At 42.0% G+C, this 26,416-nt stretch overlaps 1 protein-coding gene and 1 long non-coding RNA gene across 3 annotated transcripts in view; one reads left to right on the top strand and one right to left on the bottom strand.

Moving 5' to 3' along the window:
* slc27a6 (solute carrier family 27 member 6) overlaps nucleotides 1-22,373 on the top strand; it is a 76,575-nt gene extending 54,202 nt beyond the window's left edge. Inside the window, exons 6-10 of the mRNA XM_043718061.2 lie at nucleotides 3,276-3,366; nucleotides 13,700-13,898; nucleotides 14,482-14,579; nucleotides 18,423-18,553; nucleotides 20,734-22,373. Of these exons, the coding sequence (XP_043573996.2) occupies nucleotides 3,276-3,366; nucleotides 13,700-13,898; nucleotides 14,482-14,579; nucleotides 18,423-18,553; nucleotides 20,734-20,910 (696 nt within the window). The 3' untranslated portion in view covers nucleotides 20,911-22,373. The remainder of the gene's footprint in view (nucleotides 1-3,275; nucleotides 3,367-13,699; nucleotides 13,899-14,481; nucleotides 14,580-18,422; nucleotides 18,554-20,733) is intronic.
* Nucleotides 1-24,159, bottom strand: part of LOC122563869 (uncharacterized) — a 40,655-nt gene extending 16,496 nt beyond the window's left edge. The window contains exons 1-3 of one of the 2 annotated variants that reach the window (XR_006315756.2): nucleotides 24,058-24,159; nucleotides 23,670-23,735; nucleotides 22,488-23,233 (exon numbers count right to left, since the gene is read on the bottom strand). This is a non-coding gene — a long non-coding RNA (uncharacterized LOC122563869). Of the gene's footprint in view, nucleotides 1-22,487; nucleotides 23,736-24,057 lie in introns of those variants that run through there. The other variant, XR_015759390.1, reaches the window with a different exon arrangement.
* Between the last annotated feature and the right edge of the window lie 2,257 nt (nucleotides 24,160-26,416).

The raw sequence follows: 26,416 nt of genomic DNA, 5'->3' as shown, positions 1-26,416 counted from the left end.
CATATAGCTGGCTGAGGGGCTGTCATTCACAAAGCTGGACATGAACTATGCATACTTGCAATTACGATTAGAGCAGAATTCACAGAAATATGCCACAATTGATTCACATAAGGGTTTGTACCAATACACAAGACTACCATTTGGGGTATCATCAATCTGTTCAATTTTTTCACTGGACGATGAAGACCATTTTGTAAGGTCTACCCCAGTCACCAATTTCCTTGATTAAGAGCCCCAATCAGGAAACTCATATTGCATGTGCTCCATCTGGCTGACTTCATCATAATGAGGTCGACATGCCCCTCTGAGTCCGAGGGCATCAGCTGGACCTTTGTTATGGAGAACCTCCTGGTGTGTTTTAACACTGGGCCAGGTCCCTCCAAGTATGGGCGGTGTGTAACCCATGGGAATTTGCCTCTTGCGCCTCGGTAGAACTTTGCTTTCTTCTTCTGGAGTCAAAGTGTCAAGGTGACTACTTCTGTCCTGTCCTTCTCTGATTCCAAGGAGTAGATGTGATCTATATGGACTTCAGTAAGGTGTTCGACAAGGTTCCCCATGGGAGACTGAATAGCAAGGTTAAATCTCATGGAATACAGGGAGAATTAGCCATTTGGATACAGAACTGGCACAAAGGTAGAAGACAGAGGGTGGTGGTGGAGGGTTGTTTTTCAGACTGGAGTCCTGTGACCAGTGGAGTGCCACAAGGATCAGTGCTGGGTCCACTACTTTTTGTCATTTATATAAATGATTTGGATGCGAGCATAAGAGGTACAGTTAGTAAGTTTGCAGATGACACCAAAATTGGAGGTGTAGTGGACAGCGAAGAGGGTTACCTCAGATTACAACAGGATCTGGACCAGATGGGCCAATGGGCTAAGAAGTGGCAGATGGAGTTTAATTCAGATAAATGCGAGGTACTGCATTTTGGGAAAGCAAATCTTAGCAGGACTTATACACTTAATGGTAAGGTCCTAGGGAGTGTTGCTGAACAAAGAGACCTTGGAGTGCAGGTTCATAGCTCCTTGAAAGTGGAGTCGCAGGTAGATAGGATAGTGAAGTGGCGTTTGATATGCTTTCCTTTATTGGTCAAAGTATTGAGTACAGGAGTTGGGAGGTCATGTTGCGGCTGTACAGGACATTGGTTAGGCCACTGATGGAATATTGTGTGCAATTCTGGTCTCCTTCCTATCAGAAAGATGTTGTGAAACTTGAAAGGGTTCAGAAAAGATTTACAAGGATGTTGCCAGGGTTGGAGGATCTGAACCACAGGGAGAGGCTGAACAGGCTGGGGCTGTTTTCCCTGGAGCGTCGGAGGCTAAGGGGTGACCTCATAGAGGTTTACAAAATTATGGGGGGCATAGATAGGATAAATAGGCAAAGTCTTTTCCCTGGGGTTGGGGAGTCCAGAACTAGAGGGCATAGGTTTCGCGTGAGAGGGGTAAGATATAAAAGAAACCTAAGGGGCAACTTTTTCACGCAGAAGGGTGGTACGTGTATGGAATGAGCTGCCAGAGGATGTGGTGGAGGCTGGTACAATTGCAACATTTAAGAGGTATTTGGATGGGTATATGAATAGGAAGGGTTTGGAGGGATATGGGCATGGTGCTGGCAGGTGGGATTAGATTGGGTTGGGATATCTGGTTGGCATGGACGGGTTGGACCGAAGGGTCTGTTTCCATGCTGTACATCTCTATGACTCTATGACTCGGCAACATTTCATGGAGAGGGTGAACCCATGGGTTCCAGCAGCTTCTCTGACTGTTTCGAGGGACAGGGAATGTTTTACTCCCAGACGTTTGGAGAGTTTGATATGGGCGGCTTGTTTATTCAGGACCTTTGCCCCAACCTGATCTTTATAGGTCACTGGTCCTGACCTTGTGTCGACCATGCCTTTTACTGATGCAGTGCCATTTCCATGATTCTCTAATCAAACCTCATCCCATGTAGTGAACTCTCTCTCTCGATTGGCAGAGTCTTGGGTCTGGCACTGGAACTGCAGATGCTGTTTCATTCATCACCACCTTCTCAAGGGGAAACTAGGGATGGGCAATAAATGCTGGGCCAGCCAGCAATGCCCACATCCCACAGTATGAACTCGAACTTCTTTTCTCTCTAAAATTGCTGCATTGCCTGCTGACTATTTTTCACAGATTTGTTTGTATTTCATAATCATATATTAACCTAGCTTCTTCCTTCAGAAGCACAGGGAACTCCAACAGCTCACCCAGATAATATTATTGTGACCTCATTACTGAGCCAACTCAGCGTGGCAGCACCAGTTATGGAGCTGAAAATATTTGGTATCCGTCTCCTTTATTCACTTCTCGTCTGCCCTGTTGGAAAGCTTTGATGGGATAATAGACTAGATTTTCACCCAAGGATGGGGTGGAGGCTGGTACAATTGCAACATTTAAAAGGCATTTGGATGTGTATATGAATAGGATGGGTTTGGAGGGATATGGGCCTGGTGCTGGCAAGTGGGACTAGATTGGGTTGGGATATCTGGTTGGCATGGATTATAATTGCTGGGCTTAACTTTTCAACTCTTTTGAACAAAGGCATAATGTTGGCAATTCTCCAGTTCCTTGGTACCCCTCCTGAACCCAGGGAAGATTGAAAGATTATTGTGATGCTGGTTGCTAAAATTTCTTCTGTAACTTCTTTCAGTACCCTTGGATGCATCTCATCTTGTCTCAGTATTTTAACAACTCCAAATATTGACCTTTCATCGTATCATTATCAATTTCAAATGTTTCTTTATTCCTCTGTTACCGTGACCTGGGCACCATCTGCCTTCTAGGTTATGACATTGTAATGTATACGTTTAACACCATAGTTCTGCCTTTTTGCCTCCAAGTGTAAATCCCTTTTTGGTCCCTAATCAGCCCTTCTCCTTTACTCACCCTTTTATGATCAATGTGTTTTTGGAAGACTTTAGGATCTCCATTTATGTCAGCTGCCAGTCTTTTTTAATGACCCATTTGCTTTTGCACCTCCCTCCATTCACTCTTGCTGTGTTTCTGAAGTTGCTGCCTCCCCCCTCACTCTCATCCTGTTGCAGAAGCTTAATAGTTTCATGGTCACTATTACTGAGTTTTCAAATCTAGAATGATTAATTACATTTTAATTCCAATAGCTATCGTGATGGGATTTGAAAATGGGCCCAGATCTTGGATTCCTAGCGACATTCAATGACATTTCCAGGGTGCCTCTGCCTTAACATGCATTCATAATTAAATTGAAAATAACTCTTTCCACATTGTTTTATTGTTCAGGCATTTCTGTCGTATAAACTGGTGAAATATGATGCTCAGAAGGAAACACCCATAAGAAATGAACAAGGGCGATGTGAAAAGGTTGGCAAAGGTATGTTTAAAGAGAATTCTCCCTTTTTAGGAAGAAAATGAGAACAACTACCTGTCAGTGCAGGCACACGGTGCTGAATAGCATCCATCTGCATCACATAAAGTCTGTGTTTCTGTGAAATTATTCAGTACTATTAAAGAGAAGAATGTCCCAAGTTCTCTGCAGAGATGTAACCTAACAAAATGTGAAGTGCAAATGCATTTAAAACTGGAAAGGCTTTCTAACTGCACTTTGCCAGGAGCTTTTTTCTTCATACATAGGATATGGGCACTGCCAGCATGTAGTGCCCATCCTTAAATATAAATCACTTTGAACCACTTCAGTCCATGTGGTGCACATACACGAACAGTGCAGTTATACAGGGAGGTCAAAAGTAAAAGATTTCTTTGTGCGGTGTACTGTACCCCCAACATCACTCCATTTTCCGCAGGATACATCTGATTCAAGCATACAGATATATAGCACGGAAACAGACCCTTCAGTCCAACTCATTCATGCTGACCAGATATCCGAACCTAACCTACCCCCATTTGCCAGCATTTGGCCCATTTCCCTTTAAACCCTTCCTGTTCATATACCCGGAGAAAGTGAGGACTGCAGCTACTGGAGATCAGAGTCAAGACTGTGTTGCTGGAAAAGCACAGCAGGTCAGGCAGCATCCGAAGAACCTGAGAATTGACATTTCGGGCATAAGCCTTTCCTGATGAAGGGCTTATACCTGAAATGTCGCTTCTTCTGCTCTTCGGATGCTGCCTGACCTACTGTGCTTTTCCAGCAACACAGTCTTGACACTATTCATATACCCATTCAAATGCCTTTTAAATGTTGCAATTGTACCAGCCTTCACCACTTTCTCTGGCCGCTCATTCTGAGCCCATACACGCACCATCCTCTGCGTGAAAAAGTTGCCCCTTAGGTCCCTTTTATATCTTTCCCCTCTCACCCTAAACCTATGCCCTCTAATTCTGGACTCCCCTGCCCCAGGGAAAAGACTTTGCCTATTTATCCTATCCATGCCCCTCATAATTTTGTAAACCTCTATAAGGTCACCCCTCAGCCTCCGATGCTCCAGGGAAAACAGCCCCACCCTGTTCAGCCTCTCCCTGTAGCTCAAACCCTCCAACCCTGGCAACATCCTTGTAAATCTTTTCCAAACCCTTTCAAGTTTCACAACATCTTTCCGATAGGAAGGAGACCAGAATTGCATGCAATATTCCAATGTCCTGTACAGCCACAACATGACCTCCCAACTCCTGTACTCAATACTCTGACCAATAAAGGAAAGCATACCAAATGCCTTCGTCACTAACCTATCTATCTGTGACTCCACTTTCAAGGAGCTATGAATCTGCACTCCAAGGTCTCTATGCTCAGCAACATTCTGTAGGATCTTACCATTAAGTGTATAAGTCCTGCTCTGATTTGCTTTCCCAAAATGCAGCACCTTGCATTTATCTAAATTAAATTCCATCTGCCACTTCTCAGCCCATTGGCCCATCTGATCAAGATACTATTGTACTCTGAGGTAACCTTCTTCACTGTGCACTAGACCTCCACTTTTATATTAACTATACCTCCTATGTTCACATCCAAATCATATATGTAAATGACAAAAAGTAGAGGGCCCAACACTGATCCTTGAGGCACTCCACTGGTCACAGGCCTCCAGTCTGAAAAACAACCCTCCACCACCACCCTCTGTCGTCTACCTTTGAGCCAGTTCGTATCCAAATGGCTCGTTCTCCCTGTATTCCATGAGATCTAACCTTGCTAATCAGTCTCCCATGAGGAACCTTGTTGAATGCCTTACTGAGGTCCATATAGATCACATCTGCTACTCTGCCCTCATGAATCCTCTTTGTTACTTCCTCAAAAAACTCAATCAAGTTTGTGAGACATGATTTCCCATGCTGAGTATCTCTAATCAGTCCTTCCTCAGGATTCCCTTATCACACACTCAAACAGCTGATAGAATGACAAGATATGCAAGCAGTATCTGCAGTACTTGCTCAAGGAAAACAAGTGAAGCCTTTAAGAGAGCCCAACAGCAAAGTGAATTCAAGGTTCCGTCACTTTGCTTACAGCTATAGAACATGGACATTACAGTGCAATACAGGCCCTTCAGCTCTCAACGATGCGCCAACAAGTGAAATTAATCTGATGGCCATCTAACCTACACCATTCCATTATTATCCATATGTATGTCCAATGTCCATTTAAATGCCCTTAATATCAGTGAGTCTACTTCTGTTGCAGGCAGGCCGTTCTACACCCCTACTACTCTCTGAGTAAAGAAACTACCCCTAATATCTATCCTATATCTATCACACCTCAATTTAAAGCGATGTCCCCTCATGTTAGCCTTCACCGTCCGAGGAAAAAGGCTCTCACTGTCCACCTTATCTAACCCTCTGATTATCACCTCTCAACCTTCTTCTCTCCAACGAAAACAGCCTTAGTTCCCTCAGCCTTTCCTTTAAGACCTCCCTTCCATATCAGGTAACATCCTATTAAATCTCCTTTGAACCCTTTCCAAAGCTTCCACATCCTTCCTATAATGCGGTGACCAGAACTGTACGCAATACTCCAGGTGCGGCCTTACCAGAGTTTTGTACAGCTGAAGCATGACCTCGTGGCTCTGAAACTCAATCCCTCTCCCAATAAACGCCAACACACCATATGCCTTCTTAACAACCCTATCAACCTAGGTGGAAACTTTCAGGGATTTATGCACCTGGACACTGAGATCTCTCTGTTCATCTGCACTGCCAAGAATTTTACCATTAGCCCAGTATTCTGCATTCCTGTTACTTCTACTTCATCCTTTTCCACATTAAACTCCAATTGCCACTTCTCAGCCCAACTCTGCATCTTATCTATGTCCCTCTGTAACCCACAACATCCTTCAGCACTATCCACAACACTGCCTATCTTTGTGTCATCTGCAAATTTACTAATCCATCCTTCTCAGCCCACATCCAGATCATTTATAAAAATGACAAACAGCAGTGGACCCAAAACAGATCCTTGCGGCACACCACTGGTAACTGAGCTCCAGGATGAACATTTCCCATCAACCGCCACCCTCTGTCTTCTTTCAGCTAGCCAACTTCTGATCCAAATCATTAAATCACCTTCAATACCGAAACTCCGTATTTTGTGCAATAGCCTACAGTGTAGAACCTTATCAAATGCCTTACTGTAGTCCATATACACCACATCAACCGCCTTACCTTCATCCACCTGTTTGGTCACCTTCTCAAAGAACGCAATAAGGTTAGTGAGGCACGACCTACCCCTCACAAAACCGTGTTGACCATCTCTAATCAAATTATTCCTTTCCAGATGATTATAATTCCTATCTCTTGCAAACTTTTCCAACACCTTACCCACAACCGAAGTAAGGCTCCCTGGTCTATAATTACCAGGGTTGTGCCGACTCCCCTCCTTAAACAAGGGAACAATGTTTGCTATCCTCCAGTCTTCTGGCCCCACTGATGATATAAAGATCAAAGCCAAAGCCTCTACAATTTCCTCCCTGGCTTCCTAGAATCCGAGGATAAATCCCATCCAGCCCCAGGGTTTTATCTATTTTCAGATGTTCCAAAATTGTTCAAACCTCCTCTTTGTCAACCGCAATCCCATCTAATCTTGTAGTCTCTATCTCCATGTTCTCACTAACATTGCCCTTTTCCAATGTGAGTACTGACGAAAAGTATTCATTAAGCACTTCCCCTATGTCCTCAGATTCCACACACACTACTGTCTTTGATTGGCCCTAATCTTACTCTAGTCATTCTTTTATTCCTGATATACCTATAGAAGGTCTTAGGGTTTTCCTTGATCCGATCTACCAACAACTTCTTATGTCCCCTCCTGGCTCTTCTTAGCGCTCTCTTTAGATTATTTCTGTTTAATGTATACCTCTCAAGCCCCCTAACAGCCTTCATGCCTCATCCTCACATAAGCCTTCCTCTTCCTCTTGACAAGAGCTTCAACTTCTTTAGTAAACCATGGCTCCCTCTCTCGACAACTACCTCCCTGCCTGATAGGTATATACTTATCGAGGACTTGTAGTAATTGTTCCTTGAATAAGCTCCACATTTCAAGTGTGTCCATCCCCTGCAGTGTCCAAATCCATCCTATGCATTCTAAATCTTGCCTAATCGCATCATAATTGCCTTTCCCCCAGTTATACATCTTTCCCTGCGGTATATACCTATTCCTGCCCATTGCTATTGTAAACATAACTGAATTATGGTCACCATCGCCAAAGTGCTCATCTACCTCCAAATCCAACACCTGGCCGGGTTCATTACCCAGTACCAAATCCAATATGGCATCGCCCCTTGTTGGCCTGTCTACATACTGTATCAGAAAACCCTCCTGCACATTGAACAAAAACTGACCCATCTAAACTACTTAAATTATAGTATTTCCACTCAATATTGGGGAAGTTAAAGTCCCCCATAACAACTACCCTGTTAATCTCACTCCTATCAAAAATCATCTTTGCTTTCCTTTCTTCTACATCCCTGGAACAATTCAGAGGCCTATAGAAAACTCCCAACATGGTGACCTCTTCTTTCCTGTTTCTAACCTCAGCCCAAACCACCTCAGTGGATGAGTCGTCAAACATTCTCTCAGCTGCTCTAATATTACCCTTGATTAACAATGCACTACCCCCTATCCCACCTCTTTTACCATCTTCTCTGTTCTTACTGAAACATCTAAGTCCCGGAATCTGTAATATGGGAGGGATGGAGGTGCTGCTGTACTGTCACTAGCCTCATAACGTTCTGAGGGCAGGATGGATTTGATCAAATTTGATCACTGCAAAAATGGAATTAAAAAGCTAACCTCATGATGACTGTGTAACTATTATTAATTGTCATAAAAACACACAATTCTTTAAGCTTGTTTGGGGGAGGGGCTCTGCTATCCTTGTCTGGTCTTTGTGTAACTCCAGATTGACAAATATGGTTACTTTTGACAGCCCCGGGATGGCCTGGCTAGCCACTCCATTCTAATACCGCAAAGCCGAAAGGAATGCAGTAGACAGAGTCCTGGCATCAACAAAGACACAGTGGCAGCCTAGTCCTGCAGACATTGCAAACTCCTCCTTCCTAACATCTGGGAATTTGTGTCAAAATTAAGAGAAGTTGTGCCACGGATAGGCCAAAATAGTCATTCTCACAGAGCGATAGCTTACAGACAATGTTCCAGACACCACCATCACCACCACTATCCCTGAATATGGTCCTCTCCCATCAGAAGGACAGAGCCACTGGCAACATTCCCTTTAAAAATGATATGCACTGTGCAAAACTCCAAGGACGGTGCACTACAGCCAATGTATTGGTATGTTAAGTGTGCTGAACCTCCCAGCAGTCATGTGGGTCTCCATTGCACGAGGTTATTGGTCACCAGGGATGGTGGTACATCCAGGAAATAGAACATAGAACATAGAACAGTGCAGCACAGTACAGGCCCTTCGGCCCTCAATTTGTGCCGACCTTATATCCTACTCTAAAATCAAACTAACCCACATATCCTTCATTTTACTATTATCCATGTGCCTTTCTAAGAATCGCTTAAATGTCCCTAATGTATTTGACTCTACTATCACTGCTGGCAGTGCATTTCATGCACCACCACTCTCTGTGTAAAGAACCTACCTCTGACATCCCCCAAACTTTCTTCCAATCACCTTAAAATTAAAGACAATAGACAGTTTGGCCCTTCGAGCCAGCACCACCATTCATTATGATCATGGCTGATCATCCTCAATCAGTATCCTGTTCCTGCCTTATCCCCATAACCTTGATTCCACTATCTTTAAGAGCTCTATCCATCTCCTTCTTGAAAGTATCCAGAGACTTGGCCTCCACAGCCTTCTGGGGCAGAGCATTCTATATATCCACCACTCTCTGGGTGAAGAAGTTTCTCCTCAACTCTATTCTAAATGGCCTAACCCTTTATTTTTAAACTGTGTCCTCTGGTTCTGGATTCACCCATCAGCGGAAACATGTTTCCTGCCTCCAGAGTGTTCAATCCTTTAATAATCTTATACATCTCAGTCAGATCCGTTCTCATCATTCTAAACTCAAGGGTATACAATCCCAGTCGCTCCAATCTTTCACCAAATGATAGTCCCGTCATTCCGGGAATTGACCTCATGAACCTACACTGCACTCCCTCAATAGCCAGAATGTCCTTCCTCAAATTTAGAGACCAAAACTGCACACAATACTCAGGGCAGTACGATGGCTCAGTGGTTAGCACTGCTGCCTCACTGCACAGGGACCCCGGTTCAATTCCCACCTTGGGCAGCTGTCTGTGTGGAGTTTGCCCATTCTCCCCGTGTCTGTGTGGGTTTCCTCTAGGTGCTCCGGTTTCCTCCCACAGCCCAAAGATGTGCAGGTGAGGTGAATTGGCCATCCTAAAATGCCCGTAGTGTTAGGTGCATTAGTCAGGGGTAAATGTAGGGGAATGGGTCTGGGGTTGCTCTTTGGATGGTCGGTGTGGACTTGTTGGGCCGAAGGGCCTGTTTCCACACTGTAGGGAATCTAATCACCAGGGCCCTGTACAGATGCAGAAGGACCTCTTTGCTCCTATACTCAATTTCTCTTGTTATGAAGGCCAGCATGCCATTAGCTTTCTTCACTGCATGCTTGCTTTCATTGATGTACAAGAGCACCTAGATCTCATTGTACTTCCCCTTTACCTAACTTGACTCCATTTAGATAGTAATCTGCCTTTCTGTTCTTGCCACCTAAGTGGATAATCACACCTTTATCCACATTAAACTGCATCTGCCATGCCCCAATGTGATAGCCATTTCCACCCTGGGAAAAGGAGTCTAGCTATCCACTCCAACTGTGCTTCTCATTATCTTGTACACCTTGATCAAGTCACCTCTCATCCTTCTTCTCTCCAGTGAGAAAAGCCGCAGCTCCCTCAACCTTTCTTCATAAGACATGCCTTCCAATACACGCAGCATCCTGGTAAATCTCCTCTGCACCCTCTCTAAAGCTTCCACATCCTTCCTATAATGAGGCAACCAGAACTGAACACAATATTCCAAATGTGGTCTAACCAGGGCTCTATAGAGCTGCAGCATAACCTTGCAGCTCTTAAACTCAATACCCTTGCTAATAAAAGCCAACACACCGTACGCCTTCTGAACAACCTTATCAACTTGGGTGGCAACTTTGATGTCTCTATGGATCCCTCTGTTCCTTCACACTGCCAAGAATCCTGCCTTTAACCCTGTAATCTGCATTCAAATTCAACCTTCCAAAATGAATCACTTCACACTTTTCCAGGTTGAACTTCAGCTGCCATTTTTCAGGCCAGCTTGGCTTCCTGTAAATGTCCTGTAGCATACTACAACAGAACTCCACACTATCCACAACTCCATCAACTTTCATGTCATTGGCAAACTTACTAACCCACCCTTCCACTTCCTCATCCAAGTCATTCATAAAAGTCACAAAGAGCAGCTACTAGACTGGCTCTGCAGCAAATGGTAAGGGAACCAACAAGAGAGAATCATCTACTTGATGTGGAACCCTGTCATAGATGAAGCTGTCCAAGCCTGTATTGGTAGGAATGAGCATTGTTAGGAGATCACATTCCTTATGCAGACAATGTTCTGTCTTCACTTTAAGGATACCCTGCATTGTGTTGTGTGCAGAATCAGTGTGCTACATGAACTAGACTTTGAACAAATCTCATTTCAAAACCGGACATACACGAGACACTGTGGGCCATCAGCAACAGCAGAAGAATTATGTTCAGCTGCAGTCTAGGTAAATGCCATTATTGTAGCTATATTTGACCAGAAACTTGGCTAGCCTGAAGTATGAGTTCTTGGCAAACTTTGTAGTGAACATTGGCAGGGCCTTTCGCTGTGTCTGGTGTAGTCAGTGTTACCCAGGTGGAGTGAAGCGAATTGGTACACTCGATACTGCGGTGTTGCGGACTTCATGAGGTTGAAACTAATCACCTACTTAGATTTCTGGCTGGTTGCATCAGCCTTGTCTTTCATGTTTCTGTTAAGCTTTGCCATTGTTGAGGATGGGGGTGTTCACAGAGTCTGCTCCTGTTGCTTTCATTGAGCACTTGTTGAGATATCAGCTGCCAGAATTTCTCTGCTCCAGTTCCAAAGATGCATCATTGGATCCAAAACATGAATTCTGTTTCTCTCTCCTCAGTTGTTGCCAGATCTGCTCAGTTTCTCTCGCACTTTCTGTTCTAATTTCAGATTAGATTAGATTACTTATAGTGTGGAAACAGGCCCTTCGGCCTAACAAGGCTGCACCGACCCGCCGAAGCGCAACCCATTCCCCTACATTTACCCCTTCACCTAACACTACGGGCAACTTAGCATGGCCAATTCACCTAACCTGCATATTTTTTGGATTGTGGGAGGAAACCGGAGCACCCGGAGGAAACCCACACAGACACAGGGAGAATGTGCGAACTCCGCACAGTCAGCCGCCTGAGGCGGGAACTGAACCCGGGTCTCTGGCGCTGTGAGGCAGCAGTGCTAACCACTGTGCCACTGTGCCACCCACCAGCATTTGCTATATTTTGTTTTACTTACTCATCTGCTTGTTAATTGTCCACCACCACTCATTAATTAACGTGGCAGGATTTGGGTCTATCTGGAGGAAGTGGTGGAAGCATTTCAGCAATAGTTGATGACCTGCAGCACGTTGCGGATATCCAGTTTCAAGCAATTAGATTGGTTCAGAATCTGTCCCTTTTAACTCAGTGATAGAACAATAGGACAGAATGAGGAGTGTTCTCAGTCCAAAATGGGCCTTTAACCTGTCGAGGACTGTACAGTGGTCACCCCTACCAACACTGTTCTGAACAGACACATTTCTTACAGCTACATTAATTGACATAAGGACAAGTAGGTTTTTCCCTCTCGCTAGGCAAAATTAGAAATTGCTGAAAAAGCTCAGCAGGTCTGGCAGCAGCTGTGTACAGAAATCAGAGTTAATGTTTCAGGTCCAGTGACCCTTCCTCAGAACCTCAGTTCAGGAGGAAGGATCACTCAATCCAAAACGATAACTCTGATTTCTCTCCACAGATGCTGCCAGACCTGCTGAGCTTTTTCAGCAATTTCTATTTTGGTCTTTTATTTGCAGCATCTGCAGTTCCTTCTGGTTTTATTTCCCTTTCGCTAGTTTGCTCATCAGTGCTAAGCATTGAGCTTTGTCCAGACTCAGCCAGCTCAATCTATAATGATGCCACTCAGCCATTCTTAGTGATGGACGTGTAAGTCCCTACCCACAGTACATTCTCTGTCTTGGGCAGCTTATGTTCGATGTGGAGGAGTATAATTCATGAGGGAGTGTACTGACAGTCATCTTGCAAGGTTTCTTTGCCCATGTTCCACTGGATTCCATGACACTTTATGGGATCCAGGGTGGAGAATGTTAAAAATTCCCAAAGTCCTTCAGACTGTGCTGCTATCTCTGATGGATCTGAATAGGGTAGAATGGCTAAGGCAAGCCCACAATTCCTTCCCTTGACCTGAAGGACCTGACCAAACCAGACAATCTCGAGACAATCTGATATTGAAGTTTATTGAAATCATAATTGATACCAGCTTTTTTTGTTCCAGATTTATTTAAATAATTGAATTTAAACTCCCCCACTGTCTTGTTCACTGGAATTTAAACTCCCACTTGCAGATCACTGGCCAGACTCTGAATTATTTACCCGTAGAGGTAACCTGCACTTTGTAAACAACATGGAATAACTTCACTAAGTCTGTGCTCAGTTTCTATACTATACTATTCCACAACGCAGGTTTGTTCATGAGAATTATTTACCTTATATGTTGTTTTATCAAATGCAAAGTCATTATCCTTATGGCTACAGGATCTCATATAATCTTAAAGGTAGAGGTGGAATCCTTGCAGATTGTAAATTCCCATTATTATGCTTGGTAATGGAAAAGTTAAACTCAGAGGCTTGTGAGTTTATTTTTAAATTTCATATGAATGGGCTGTCTTTTCTATTTCCTTTTGTGGACCATTGCTGTGTAGCGATTGACTGCTGTGTATTTTTTATATTACAACAGCAATTACAACAAAAAAGATTTTATTGGATGCAAAGGACTTGGAGCATCTTGACATTGATAAAGGTTCTATACAAATGCAAGTTCTTCCTTTCTTATTTAGTGCGTGGCTACTAAAGACAGGAAGAGTTTAGATTGAATGCGCTGCTGGCACTACATTTCTCACTTTAGTCATATTTTGGCCATATTATTGCAAACTAATGTGATCAATCTATTTTCCTGCTACGTTAGGTGAGACTGGACTCCTCATTTCTCCAGTGACTAAATGGAACCCATTCAGTGGTTATGCTGGAAACAAGAAGTTTTCACAACAGAAGCTGTTGGAAGATGTATTTAAAAAGGGGGATCTGTATTTCAACACGGGGGACCTCATGTCTGAGAGCAAGGATGGCTACATTTACTTCCGCGATCGGATTGGAGATACCTTTAGGTAAACAAATCAAATATTTATCTGTTTTCGATCTTTTACTCCACTGAGGATGAAAAATGTGATTCACCTAAGTTCAACATTTGTAGCCAAGCAGAAGTTTCTAATTTTCTTTTGAAATCTTCAGGTTGTTGATTTAGATTGAATTTGTGATTTTACTTTAGTTTCTGTTCTTATCGGGTTTGGACCTTGTTGAGATGAAGCTTATTAATTGCACTTCAAATAGAATTGATATTTGACACTTTATGAAGATCAAAACTAATCATGCATTATCTTTTAATGGTTAGCAGCATGCAATGTCAGATTCAAATTCACCTATGAACAGATTAGAAAATAGGTTCGAACTATTTTCATTACATAAAGCAGAAACAAGCTTAAACACTTTCTTCACAAATCATTTTACTTCATCAAAGATTTGTGTATTTAAAGAATAATAATGTGTTACCATTCAGGGAAATATAGCTACATTAAATAAATGCTCAGTGCTTCAAACAGAAAAGAAAATCAGCCATGATATTTCTGTTTTAGTGTACTCAGTCTTTCCCATTGGTGATATAACCATTGATCCGAATGCTGTTGTTTCTAGATGGAAAGGGGAAAATGTTGCAACCACAGAGGTGGCTGAAATTATCGGAATGTTGGACGTTGTCGAAGAAGCCAATGTGTATGGAGTAGCTGTCCAAGGTGAAGACTGGTTATGTCAAAAGTCTTGCATTCATTTCAGACTTTTAAGTAAAATGTTAGTCTTACATTAGTAATGGGGAGAAAGTGAGGTCTGGAGATCAGATGCTGGAGATGCTGGAGATCAGATGCTGGAGATCAGAGCTGAAAATGTGTTGCTGGAAAAGCGCAGCAGGTCAGGCAGCATCCAGGGAACAGGAGAATCGACATTTCGGGCATAAGCCCTTCTTCAGGAATGAGGAAACTTTCCTCATTCCTGAAGAAGGGCTTATGCCCGAAACGTCGATTCTCCTGTTCCCTGGATGCTGCCTGACCTGCTGCGCTTTTCCAGCAACACATTTTCAGCTACATTAGTAATGGCATTCCGGTCTCATTTATACATCAGCTAATTGTGTTGTATTTCTCAAGTATACACTGGATGAAAGAAACATGAGAGGATGAAAAACAGAATCTGAAAGGGGGAATTCAATGTTACACAGCAGAAGAAAAGTTTTTTTCTGGGTTCTGAAAGCACAGAACCCCAGTGAAGTTTCCAGGAACTTTACAAAGGATTAAATTTCATTTGGGGACTTCCTTCAGCTGCCCACATTAAGTTTGACACTACAAGCACAGAGGCCCTGAGAAAACAGCAGGTCGAGTTGAGAAGTAGATGAGAGGGGAATTGGAGACAAAAACAGAAGTTGCTGGAAAAGCTCAGCATGTTTGGTAGCATATGTGGAAAAAAATCAGAGTTAAGGTTTCGGGTCAAGTGACCCCTCCTCAGAACTGGAGAAACTGGAAATTGGAGAAACTTTGACCTGCAGCTTATTATTTCAAACTACTTTTCTGATTTTCTCTCATAATTCTCAATATTGTATTGTTCTGTTTTTCCCCCTACTATTGCCTTTACCATTAAATTATTTTTAATATTTGACTTTGTTTTTGGAGTTCAATCTTTCCTAAAACTGTGATATTGGGTTGCAGTAACCTTTGGTCCATCTGTGTGTATTGTTTTTGTTTCTCTGCTTCTCTTCCTCTCCATTTTCACCAGGCCTCAAAGAATTCCAACAGGGAATAAGAGCGGCTAAAAGGGGTCATGAAATGTCTTTGGCAAACCGGATTACAGAATATCTCAAGGTGTTCTATATACATATATATATATAAGGAGCAAGAGGTTAGCTAGAGAAAGGGTAGGTCCACTCAAGGACAAACGAGGAAATTTATACATGGAGCCAGAGGAAGTAGGTGAGGTTTTTAACAAATACTTTGCATTGGTATTCACAAAGGAGCAAGACATGGTGGATTGTGAGTCTTGAGAGAGACATGTTGATATTTGAGAACATGTCAATATAAAAAAGGGGAGGTGGTGTTGGATGTTTTAAAAAGCATTAAGGTAGACAAACCTCCAGGATCTAATGGGATCTATCCCAGAATGCTAAGGGATGCAGGTGGGAAATTGCTGACGTCCTGTATAAAATCTTTAAATCCTCTTTAGCCATAGGAAAGGTCCTAGAGGACTGGTGAATAGCCAATGTTGTTTTTTTCCTTTGTTTAAGAAGGATAACTGGAATAATCTGGGAAATTAAAGGCTGGTGAGCCTTACGTCAGGGATAGAGAATTATTGGTGAAGATTCTTAGGAAGAGGAATTACTCATATTTGAAAAAAATATAGACTTACTAATGATAGACATCATAGCTTTGTATAGGGAAGGTCATGTTTCACAAACTTAAATGAGCTTTCAGAGAAAGTGACAAAACTGATTGATGAGGGTAGGACGGTTGACATTGTCTACATGGATTTTAGCAAGGTCTTTGACAAGGTCCCTCACGTCAGGCTGATACAAAAAGTGAAGTCACACAGGATCCATGGTGAGTTGGTAAGATGGATACAGAACTGGCTCGGCCATAGAAGACAGAAAGTAGCAAAGTAAGGGTGCTTTTCTGACTGGAGATCTGTGGCCAGTGATGTTCTGTAGGATCAGTGCTGGGATGCCTGTTATTTGTAATATATATAAATCATATGAGGATAACTTAGGTGGCCTGATTAGTAAATTGGTAGATGACACAATGACTGGAGAAGCTGCAAATAGTGAGGAGGTTTGCCAGAGGATACAGCAGAACATAGATAGGCTGGAGACTTGGACTGAGAAACGGCAGATAGAGTTCAATCTAGAAAAATGTGAGGTGATGCATTTTGGAAGGCCTAATGCAGGAAGGAAGTATATGGCCGAACCCTTAAATTCATCAACATACAGAGGGATTGAGTGTACAGGTCCACGGTTCCTGTGGAAAGTGGAAACACAAGTGGGTGAGGTAATCAAGAAGGCACATGCATTCATCAGTCAGGATATCGAGTATAAAAACTAGCAAGTCATGTTGCAGCAGTATGGAAGTTTAGCTAGGCCATGTTTGGAATATGGTATACAGTTCTGGTCGCCACACTGCCAGAAGGACGCGGAGGCCTTGGAGAGGGTACAGGATGTTGCCTGGTTTGGAGGGTATTAGTTATGAGGAGAGATTGGTTGAACTTTGTTGGTTTTCACTTGAGCGTTGAAGGATTAGGGAGACCCAATAGAAGTCTAAAACATTGCGAGCGGTATTGATAGAAAGGACAGTTAGAGTCCTGTCTTCCCAGAGCAGTATTGTCTATAGTTAGACAACATAGGTGTAAGGTAAAAGGGAGAAAGTTTAAGGGAGATATGAAAGGCAACCTTTTTACATAGATGGTGGTAAGTGCCTGAAATACTTTGCCAGAGGAGGTGGTAGAGGTGAATACAATAACAACATTTAAGAAGCATCTTGACAGATACATGAGTAGGCAGGAAATAGAGAGATACAGTCAGTGTAGAGACAAAAGGTTTTTAGTTTAGAAAGGGGTCATGTGTTAGCGCAGTCTTGATGGGCCGAAGGGCCTCTTTCTGTGCTGTATTATTTTTTGTTCTTTGTCTGCTTATAGTTGTGATGCTGAAATTAGCTCATCAATATCTTCAAATGTTTGACCATAATGCCACAGACATCATCAAGGGACAAAAGTAATCTTAATAGATTTGTGAAATCCTCCAGGCTTGTAGAGTAAAGACTGCACTGAGCTGAAACTATTAAGAGGCTTCTAATACTGTTTAGGTGACCCAATGGAACTTCTGAACATGTATGAGTAGGTAGGTCAATTCAGGAAATCAATACTTCAGGCAAGTACATAGCATAAGAAATAGGAACAGGAGTAGACACCCTTTAGTCTGCTCTGCATTTGATAATATAAAACAACAAACTGTGGATGCTGGAAATCTGAAACAAAACATTGAAATTGAAACAGAAATTGTTAGATTAACTCAGCAGGTCTGGCATCATCCATGAAGAGAGAAACAGAGTTGAAGTATTGAGTCCAGTGACCATCCTTCAGATCTGCTGAGTTTCTCCAGCAATTTCTGCTAATAGATAAGAACATTCATGACCTGATTGCGGCTTTGACTCCACTATCTCCCCTAACATTACCAACAGGTAAATCTGGCTACAGTCCCTCACCCAGGTCATGAGTATAGTTTGCAGATAGGTAAAGCCCCAGCGTTAATCCTTGTCAACCTGAAATTGACCATTTATCCTGTTTCTGGTTCTTGTTAGTTAACATGTTTATGGAATTCTGGTGGATGTTACCCAAGGGTTTTGAAGAATATGATTGTTTTCTTTTTTATGAATGAGAATTATCTTGTAGATAATAAATTTAAATTTATTGTAAATTACATTTGATCAAATCAGCTTGCTTTGTGTCCTATACCTACTGTATACATGTGAAAAACGCTGAAGTATATTTTTCAAAAATGTCTAAATTTGGAGAAAGTTTAATTATTCATTTTCATATATCCACTGCAGGGTATGAAGGCAGGATAGGGATGGCAGCTATTATCCTGAAACCAGGTCAAGAGTTCAAAGGGAAAAAAATATACAATCACGTTGTGAAACATCTGCCAAGTTATGCTTACCCACGCTTCCTGAGAATCCAGGTCAGTACGTAAAAATTCCTGAATCAGTTTAACACTTCATATGGGATTCTCATTAAATAGATAGCTAGATTTAGTAAACATGAATATTATATACTTTGTCAAAGTTAAATAGCACAGGTTATCTATTATCTTCAATTCAAAAATATGTTTTTCCAATAAAGATGCATAGCAAAGACAGTTTAGGGAGGATCAAAGTATTAAGTATTTGTGAAGAATAGCAACAAAAGCAAGAACCAACATAATTAGTTGCGTTTTTAAAACACAAAATTTACAGTGCACTGTGCAGATGCAGAAAAGAGAATGCAGGAAGATATTTAGGAAATAAGCAAGACCACCACACACATGGTACATGATCATTTACATGCTTGTCATTATTATACAATGTAAAGTTATAATTATTTAATTAAGTATGCCCAACCATGATTGTTAACTCAATAACTTTGAAATAAAGCAATTTCACAATTCAAGGCTAGCTTCATTCTCACTATGTTCATCTTCAGAAGGATCAAGAAGGGGTTTGAGAAACACATGCCAATTCTCTTTAGATTCAAGGCATTCTAAGATTACAGCTGAAAATGTGTTGCTGGAAAAGCGCAGCAGGTCAGGCAGCATCCAAGGAGCAGGAGAATCGACGTTTCGGGCATAAGCCCTTCTTCAGGAATCTTCGGGCTTATGCCCGAAACGTCGATTCTCCTGTTCCTTGGATGCTGCCTGACCTGCTGCGCTTTTCCAGCAACACATTTTCAGCTCTGATCTCCAGCATCTGCAGTCCTCACTTTCTCCATTCTAAGATTACACCCCAAATCACTCTATTACTTACATAGATGTTACTGAGTGTGCATCTACTTCAACATTGGTGTTAGATTCAATTCCACTAACATCTGATAATAATGGACCAAATCAGAGAATGGCCAACTCCAATGCATAATAGACATTAAACAGTAAGACAGACAGGCAGAGTAGCTTTTGTCTTGCTGTTGTTCAGTTGGAGAAAGCTTAGGCTCACCTTTGAGTTGAAGTTGGACTAGCAATTTAACCCTACCATGGATTGGAAGGTGCTGGTAAGGACGGAGAACTGAGTATTAATTGCATGTTTGTGAAAGTAAATGCCATGGTTATGCACAATATAATGAGGAGCACGGTCCACACAAGGAATAGTTAGGACCAAGGATGGAAGCTTGACCCACTGCTGGGAAACCTAATGTTATTAAATTATTTTTCTTGAGATGTTTCCCCTGATTTGAGACATTTCTCTTTGTTAACTGATTCTAATGCCATCTCTCTTCAGAAGGCATTAAAAGACCACCACATAAACGGAGACTTCATATGGGGTAGGACTGAGCTGGAGAGTGCAGAAGGTCCTTCCTGGAAAACTATTAGAATCATTTGGAACAAAATTTCAGGGCCAATTCATCGTACTGGCATACAAAGTAGCAGTTAAGTTTAATCTAGTTTCATAACTAGCCATAATATAAATTGCTCAAATCAACATCTACAGGGACTAATGCAGCACCGTGACCACTATGTGACTACATTCAATAGGAGTGGCAGGAAGCTAAATCTAACTCATGGAGGTTATGGACTGGTTGACCATGGTGTCTGATGCAGTAGGATCAAGGTGGGCAGACACAGATAAAGATGTGTGACCTGAGGCGAGAGTAAAGGAAAGAAGTGCAGAAACCCAGGGATAGAGGATAGACACAGTTAATTAAAATATTTCAAGCTCTGAGACCAAAGGATCCATAAACTCCTTCCACTTTGCTTTAGAAATGAGGATTGTGAAAATATGCAAAAAGAAATAAACATGAATTTGTAAAGTGTGTAAAGAAGCAGTTAATGAATTGCATCAATAATGATTTGTATGGTAAGTTTTTGTAGATATTTGTTAGGAATGAGGAAAATTAGACGCGCAAATTAAAGATGTTCTGGCATGAACAATGTTGAATGTTTGCAATTATATTTTTAAACTGAGATGTCACATGATCTCATTCCTATTATTGCAGCATGTCCCAGGTACATATGGAATCACAGGCCACAATTTTGATGGCTATGATAAAGAAGACTGCAAGATTTATGCATTAACAGTTCAAAACATTTTCTAATGGAAAGTAAATGTTGAAACTTTCCTCCAAAAATACTTAAACTAAAATCAATTTTCTATTTGTCTTATTATAACTTAGGAATTCATGGAGATGACTGGAACCTTCAAGAGAAAAAAAATGAAATTGGTAGAAGAAGCATTTAATCCCATGATCATAACTGAGCCACTGTATTTCCTGGATACTTTTGAGAAATCTTACATTTTAATGACAGAGCAAATCTATGACCAGATTTTGTCATTCAAGATAAAATTATGAGCCATGTTTTGTAATTTGGGCATTTATTATATATCCATGGGAATTCTGTATGACCACTTTCTCAGCAAATAGTTTTATAGTATAACTGTTAACAGCAGCTGTGTTTTATTAATACATTTTATCTGAAGATGTATTATCTGCAGAGAATATATTTTAACTTGCCTTGTAAATAATTTTAATTTGTATCTCTGTAACAAAACATTATTGATATATACAAACACATTTTATAAGTAACTTGATTTCCTAAACTGTTAAAAAGCCTGTAATTGTATTTTTTACTGAACAACATAGCATTATAAAAATGGTTGCACTCTAATTTCTTGTCTTTTATAGAAATTTAAATTTCAAAACTTGGAATGCCTACCCTTTACATTATAGACAGGCAGGAGGCTGGAAGAACACAGCCAGCCAGGCAGCACCAGCAGGTGGAGAAGTCAGTATTTTGGGTGTAACCCTTCAGGACCTGAAGAAGGGTTACACTGGAAAGGTTGACTTCTCCACCTCCTGATGTTACCTGGCTTGCTATGTTTGTTTTGTCTCTACCCTTTTCATTAGGCACATTTGATTTTTAATTTCCTACAGCAGGATGCACAATGATCTTTTTTAGAAGAACAGTTGTAATTTTAATGCAAGCCTGTAACTAATCATTTGTGCCCTTTATATGGTCATATTCATTTTGTAGAGAACTCTAAGCTAGAACAACTTAATCTTCATAACAACATGGTAACCCTCGGCATCATCGGGGCAAAGAGCAGGGTATGAGGCCATCAAAAACAATTGGGCATCCATCGGCCCAGAAGGAAGGCTACAGCTAACAACAGGGTCAAGACTGTCAGATACTGGGTGCTGAGGTGCAACACTCTCCACAAGATAGATAAAACTCCTGACAGGAGAAAGGTATGAAAAAGGTTTGAGAGATGGGAAAGTTGTAGAGGGCAGGCTGTTAGCATAGAATCTACTGCCAAAGACAGAGAGCTACCCAGAGAGATTCCAGACCCAGGACCCCAGGACACTGCAATTCTCAAATCAGATGGTGACCTTGTCGCCACAGGTTTTATGCCAAACTTGCCTTCGCCTGAGCCACCAAAGTCACTGTGACCTTAAACATCTCTGTTTCTAGTTCCTTTCATGTTTACTGTTGTGCCAAACCTTGTCTTTCTGAAATTTGCTCACTGCCCTCTGGAGTGAAAGAAAAATTGAAATGAGACCCTCTCTTCATCGATGTTCCTGAGTATTTCCAGCATTTTCTGTTTTTATTTCAGTTTTCCAGTCATCTGTGTTATTTTGCTTTTATTTCAGAATCTTATTGTATATCCATGGGAATTCTTCATGACCACTTCCTCAGCAAGTAGTTTTATGGCATTAACAGCAGTTATGTTTTATTAACATATTCTATCTGAATTTGGAGATGCCGGTGTTGGACTGGGGTGTACAATGTTAAAAATCACACAACACCAGGTTATAGTCCAACAGGTTTAATTGGAAGTACACTAGCTTTCGGAGCACAGCTCCTTCATCAGGTGGTAGTGGAGGGCTTCACTATCACCTGATGAAGGAGCGTCGCTCCGAAAGCTAGTGTACTTCCAATTAAAGCTGTTGGACTATAACCTGGTGTTGTGTGATTTTTAACATTTTATCTGAAGATATATTATCTACAGAGAATATTCTTTAACTTGCCTTGTAAATAATTTTAATTTGTATCTCTGTAACAAAACATTATATATAAAAACACAATTTATATGTAACTTTATTTTCTAAACTGTTAACATGCCTTTTCCTCCAGTGAGTTGTTTAATTGTCCACCACCATTCCCGATTGGATGTAACAGGATAGCAGAGTTTCAATCTGATCCATTGGTTGTGGGCTCTCTTAGCTCTGTTTATTACTTGCTGCTTGTGCTGTTTAGCACATAAATATTCCTGCTATAGTCCCAGAGAACAATTGTATTATCACAGAGAGACATGGCTGGTGATGGTTTAACCAGAGGGTCCCAATCCTCAGGCGATGGGGAGAGTTTGAGAGGTAGGGACATTCATGGTGACCTCAGCCAGTTCAGGAATCAAACCCACACTGTTGGCATCAGTCTGCATCACAAACAAAATGTCCAGCCAATTGAGCCAACTGATGCCCAGTGGCACCAAGTGACATCTTGTTTTCATGCATACCTGGTGTTGCTCCTGGCATGCTGTCCCGCATGAGGATGAGGTCAGGTCAGGTTTGTTATTCCCTCTTGTTGGTTTCCTCAGCAGCTGCTGCAGACCCAGTCTCAGAGGTATGTCATTTCGGACCCGACCAGCCCGATCAGTCGTGCTGGAAATAGACACTGGGGGTGGAGCAGAGATCATTTGTCAATGTGAACAATTAAAAACTCCCAAGTGCTGCAGAAACCAATTAGTTATTGTGAGAATTGCATAATTGATGGCACATTAGGATGCAATTAATATCTGCTCTTTTACTAATAAACCTCTGAATAGTTATGATAGTAATATGACACTTTCTTAAAAAGTAGTTTAATGTCTGAATAGCAAGCTTATGGAGGTTTTCAAACTGAACAAATATGAATCTAAAGTATTTGCAATCAGTATTTTATCAACTACATCATGTTTTACAAACTATATGGAATGCATTCCGTTTACAATAGCAGTGTCTATTTGGAAGTCAATTTCAGAAACAGAGCTCCCTCTAATTTCATGTCGTATTATTTCTGAACGATATGTTTCCATTTTAAGTTTTAGTTTGGCCAACTATTGCATACTTACAGTGGAATTCTTTTGTTGCACTGATCTCTTTTGTCTTCGAGTGCAGGATGTGAGTTTGAGCAATTGCTATCAAGAGAATTAAATGGAATTGCAACATGGAAACATGGTATTCATCTCAACATAAGCAGTTATCCTAATTTCATGTGCCTATTCTCTTTCTATACACCCTCTATCTATCTCAAAAAACATATAGACTATTCAGTCCCTCAAACCTGTCAACCCACTGTTAGATAATAATATATTAATGATTAATTATTACTGTTAGCTATTAATATATCACTTGGTCCAAACACTAATTTTGGCCACCATCTCCACAACATCACAACGCTATTTACAAAAGTTTCATCTGCTCAAGGTTTCAGCCTTGCTCACTTGGTAGCGCTCTCACCTCTGAGCCATGAGGTTCTCTCCAGGACTTAAGAATGAATATCTGAGCTGACACTTCACTCTCCAATTGACAGAATGCTGCACTCACGGAGGTGTCCAACAAAGATCCCATCTGCCCATTGGGTAGGTGTAAACAAAAATCCAATGGTATTAGTTTGAAGATGTGCAGGCTTTTAATGTTGGTATTCTGGTCAATATTAATCACTCTATCAATGCCACTAAACAGATTATGTGGTGATTATCACCTTGCTGTTTGTGGGTGTTCACTGAGTACATATTGGTTATGACATTCTCTACATTACTGTGCCAATCACAGTTCTAAAAAATACGTCACTGGTTTTAAAATACTATATAAATATGTTTTGCTTTTCCTCAGTTCTAATCTTTTACACTTATTTTATAACTGGCCATGATTTCTATTTTGTCACCAAATTTTGAGAGTGTGGAATGGACCCTCTCTCTCCCTCTCTCACTGTCTCTCCTTTCCCAACAAGAAAGCTCACTGGATCAAGCTCTAATCAGCTTATTGCTGAATCATAGTCTGCCATTTTGAAGTCTTGGAGTGCCAGAACCTGCTGTTTGACAGGAGGCTAGCAGCTTCCAGAATCTAGAGATCACCACTGCAGGCCAAAACATCAGGAGATCCAATGATGAGTAGGAGGCCTTTCAGGTTTGAGATTGTGAAGAAAGTGGGTCAGGGATTGGGAGGCAGTGGCAGGGTGGTGGCTTCAGCAGTTAAACTTCCTTGACCCCTATCCCTGCCCTCTCTCTCTCTCACACACACACACTCACACTCACCAGGAGTGTGGCGTCCCAGGGCAGTGTCCTGTCTATTAGGACAGCAGGCAATTCATCAATGTCAAGCTGACTACCATTAAATAGTCATTGATGTCTGATGGTTCAACAAGGTGCCTTTACATTCTGACTGATTATTATGCATTTTTTTACAATGCTCCCTCTACTTCCAACACATAAAGTGTATTTTGAAGGTGTCAAATAGACTCAAAAACTGAAGGGCTCAGATTCTGAAAAATGCCCTGATCTATGGTTTGTGCTCCTCAGTGAAATGTTATAATAGGTACTGGTCATAATATTTACTATCAATTGGCATGGCAAGTAATATTCCATGTCAATAGCATCATGTATTAGAAATATTGACTATAATGATATTTGGTATTTGTACCTATATTTATGGTTGGCAGAAACAGGTAGAAGTATAAACTGAAAAACTGTAGAGTGATACCAAAGCCTGTCATTTAATCTGCTAAATTGCCCATAGTGTGCTTTCCCAAAATGCAGCACCTCGCATTTATCTGAATTAAACTCCATCTGCCACTTCTCAGCCCATTGGCCCATCTGGTCAAGATCCTGTTGTAATCTGAGGTAACCCTCTTTGCTGTCCAATACCCCTCCAATTTTGGTGTCATCTGCAAACTTACTAACTGTACCTCTTATGCTCGCATCCAAATCACTTAAATAAATGACGAAAAGTAGAGGACCCAGCACCGATCCTTGTGGCACTCCACTGGTCACAGGCCTCCAGTCTGAAAAACAACCCTCCACCACCACCCTCTGTCTTCTACCTTTGAGCCAGTTCTGTATCCAAATGGCTAGTTCTCCCTGTATTCCATGAGATCTAACCTTGCTAATCAGTCTCCCATAGGGAATCTTGTCGAACGCCTTACTGAAGTCCACATAGATCACATCTACTGCTCTGCCCTCATCAATCCTCTTTGTTACTTCTTCAAAAATCTCAATCAGTATTCAATGCTCCTGATTACAGGAAGCACACAAAAGGTAATGTTGCCGTAATAACTCAGAGGATGGGTTTCAGTTGGCTGGGGATTGGGCATGGACAATGGGGAGAGGGCTAGGGATGGGAGGATGGGGGTTGGGGGAGTTGGGGATGGGGGAGATGGGGAGAGGGCTAGGGATGGGAGGATGGGGGTTGGGGGAGATGGGGATGGGGGAGATGGGGTGGGGGGATGGGAGGATGGGGGTTAGGGGAGATGGGGGTGGGGGAGATGGGGTGGGGGGATGGGGGTTAGGGGAGATGGGGTGGGGTTAGGGGAGATGGGGGTGGGGGAGATGGGGGTGGGGGAGATGGGGTGGGGGGATGGGAGGATGGGGGTTGGGGGAGATGGGGTGGGGGGATGGGAGGATGGGGGTTGGGGGAGATGGGGTGGGGGGATGGGAGGATGGGGGTTGGGTAGATGGAGGTGGGGGAGATGGGGTGGGGGGATGGGGGTGGGGGGATGGGAGGATGGGGGTTGGGGGAGATGGGGGTTGGGGGAGATGGGGGTGGGGGGATGGGAGGATGGGGAGATGGGGGTGGGAGGATGGGGGTTAGGGGAGATGGG

This window comes from Chiloscyllium plagiosum, unplaced genomic scaffold, assembly GCF_037043375.1.
Source record: "Chiloscyllium plagiosum isolate Xiang-an unplaced genomic scaffold, Cpla_swu_hap1 HiC_scaffold_2, whole genome shotgun sequence".
NCBI classification, from domain to species: Eukaryota; Metazoa; Chordata; class Chondrichthyes; order Orectolobiformes; family Hemiscylliidae; genus Chiloscyllium; species Chiloscyllium plagiosum.
This window is presented reverse-complemented; position numbering and strand designations above follow the sequence as displayed.